The 1,585-nt window shown below is 53.4% G+C and overlaps 1 protein-coding gene across 1 annotated transcript in view; it reads left to right on the forward strand.

Annotated features, from left to right (window-relative positions):
• Positions 1–108: 108 nt before the first annotated feature.
• LOC119591421 (cell wall protein SED1-like) overlaps positions 109–1,585 on the forward strand; it is a gene marked incomplete in the record, with an annotated part of 2,398 nt that continues 921 nt past the window's right edge. Inside the window, 4 exon segments of the mRNA XM_037940161.1 lie at positions 109–269; positions 612–683; positions 827–874; positions 877–1,467. Of these exon segments, the coding sequence (XP_037796089.1) occupies positions 209–269; positions 612–683; positions 827–874; positions 877–1,467 (772 nt within the window).

A 1,585-nucleotide genomic window follows, 5' to 3' on the forward strand; every position in this document is an offset into this window, starting at 1 on the left:
CTATTGACCTGAATACAACAACCTTTTCACCTCCAGTCCACACCCGCCTGCCTCCATGATCCTACCCTGATCCCAGTTCGCTGATAAAATACCCACGTGATACTGTCTCACTCAAACCGCATATAAAAGCAGGCGGGCACGGGAGTCGTTAGTGCTGGGTCTTCACTCGCCACAGTCTTCAGAGCTCTGGAAGTGAAGGAATCCTGAGATGGCAGACGTCAAGTTCTTCTTGGTGTTGGCAGCACTGACTCTTGCTTCTGTGTCGGCACGTGAGTAGTGGGAAGGCAGTTGTGTGTGTTTGTGAGGCGTGTGTTTAAGTGTTTATAGTTTTGCATGTTTAGATTGATATATGGTAGTTTTTCTTTTATCTATCTCTTTTTTTACAGTTAAATAGCATGTTTAACTTATTTGGAGTAATTAGTTTTATCTTTTCATGCTCAGATTATAGATATATATTTTTCTTTATTTCTTATTTTCTTAGTTTATAGTTAACTAACAAGTTTAACTTTAAGTGGAGTAATGACTGTATGTCATGATAACCATTGCCATACCTTTTTTCTCTTTTTCTTCCATAACCACAATGAAGGCATTTTTTCTGGTCTCTCTGACAGGTCCCTCCACAGAATGTAGTTGCGATGGCTGTCTTTACCCAGACTTGAGCGACTGTTCTGCCTATTGGAAGTGTAAGTATTTTTTCTAATGACTCTTGTTAGATTGTACATATCGTTTCTCTTAAACGCGAGTACCCATACTGTAAACAGATATATCAGTAAGGATAGACAAGTACATAATTTTCCGTCTCCTATGCTCCCTTGGCGCGCTGTAGGCCAGGGCGGACGCGCCGTGGAGCAGCGCTGCGACCACGGCCTCCAATTCAACCCGACACCTCCCGCTGCGAGGCCGCCGTCAGGGTGGAGTGCTCGAAGACCGTCCGGCTGGTGGGCGACTTCGCCTCCGAGACGTGCGTGGACCGGCGCGCAGACTGCCCAGTCTTCGCCGCTGCTGGAGGATGCGAATGCCGCGGGGACGACTGCGACTGGCCGGCCTACGTCGTCAGCTCCTGTCCGAAGTCGTGCGACATGTGCGGCGCGCAGAGCAAATTCAAGCCGTGGTGGATCGACTCGAGCGAAGAGGACTCGAGTGAGGAGGACTCGAGTGAGGAGGGCGGCTGGAAGCCCTGGTGGAAGGACTCGAGCGAAGAGGACTCCAGCGAGGAGAGCGGCGAGAGCGGATCCAGCGAGGAGAGCGGCGAGGGCGGATCCAGCGAGAGCAACGAAGGGGGCTCCAGCGAAGGAAACGGCAGTGGGGAAAATGGCTCCAACGAAGAAACAGAAGCTCCTGAGACTAAGCCTCCTCTTCCACCCACAGCCGCCCCCACAACGCGACCACCTCTCCCGCCCACAGCCGCCCCCACAACGCGACCACCTCCCCCACCCACAGCCGCCCCCACAACGCGACCACCTCCCCCACCCACAGCCGCTCCCACAACACGACCACCTCCCCCACCCACAGCCGCCCCCACAACACGACCACCTCCCCCACCCACAGCCGCCCCCACAACCGAGGAACCATCCAAGCCCGGGAA

The sequence above is a fragment of the Penaeus monodon genome, chromosome 28 (genome assembly GCF_015228065.2).
Source record: "Penaeus monodon isolate SGIC_2016 chromosome 28, NSTDA_Pmon_1, whole genome shotgun sequence".
In the NCBI taxonomy this organism is placed as follows: domain Eukaryota; kingdom Metazoa; phylum Arthropoda; class Malacostraca; order Decapoda; family Penaeidae; genus Penaeus; species Penaeus monodon.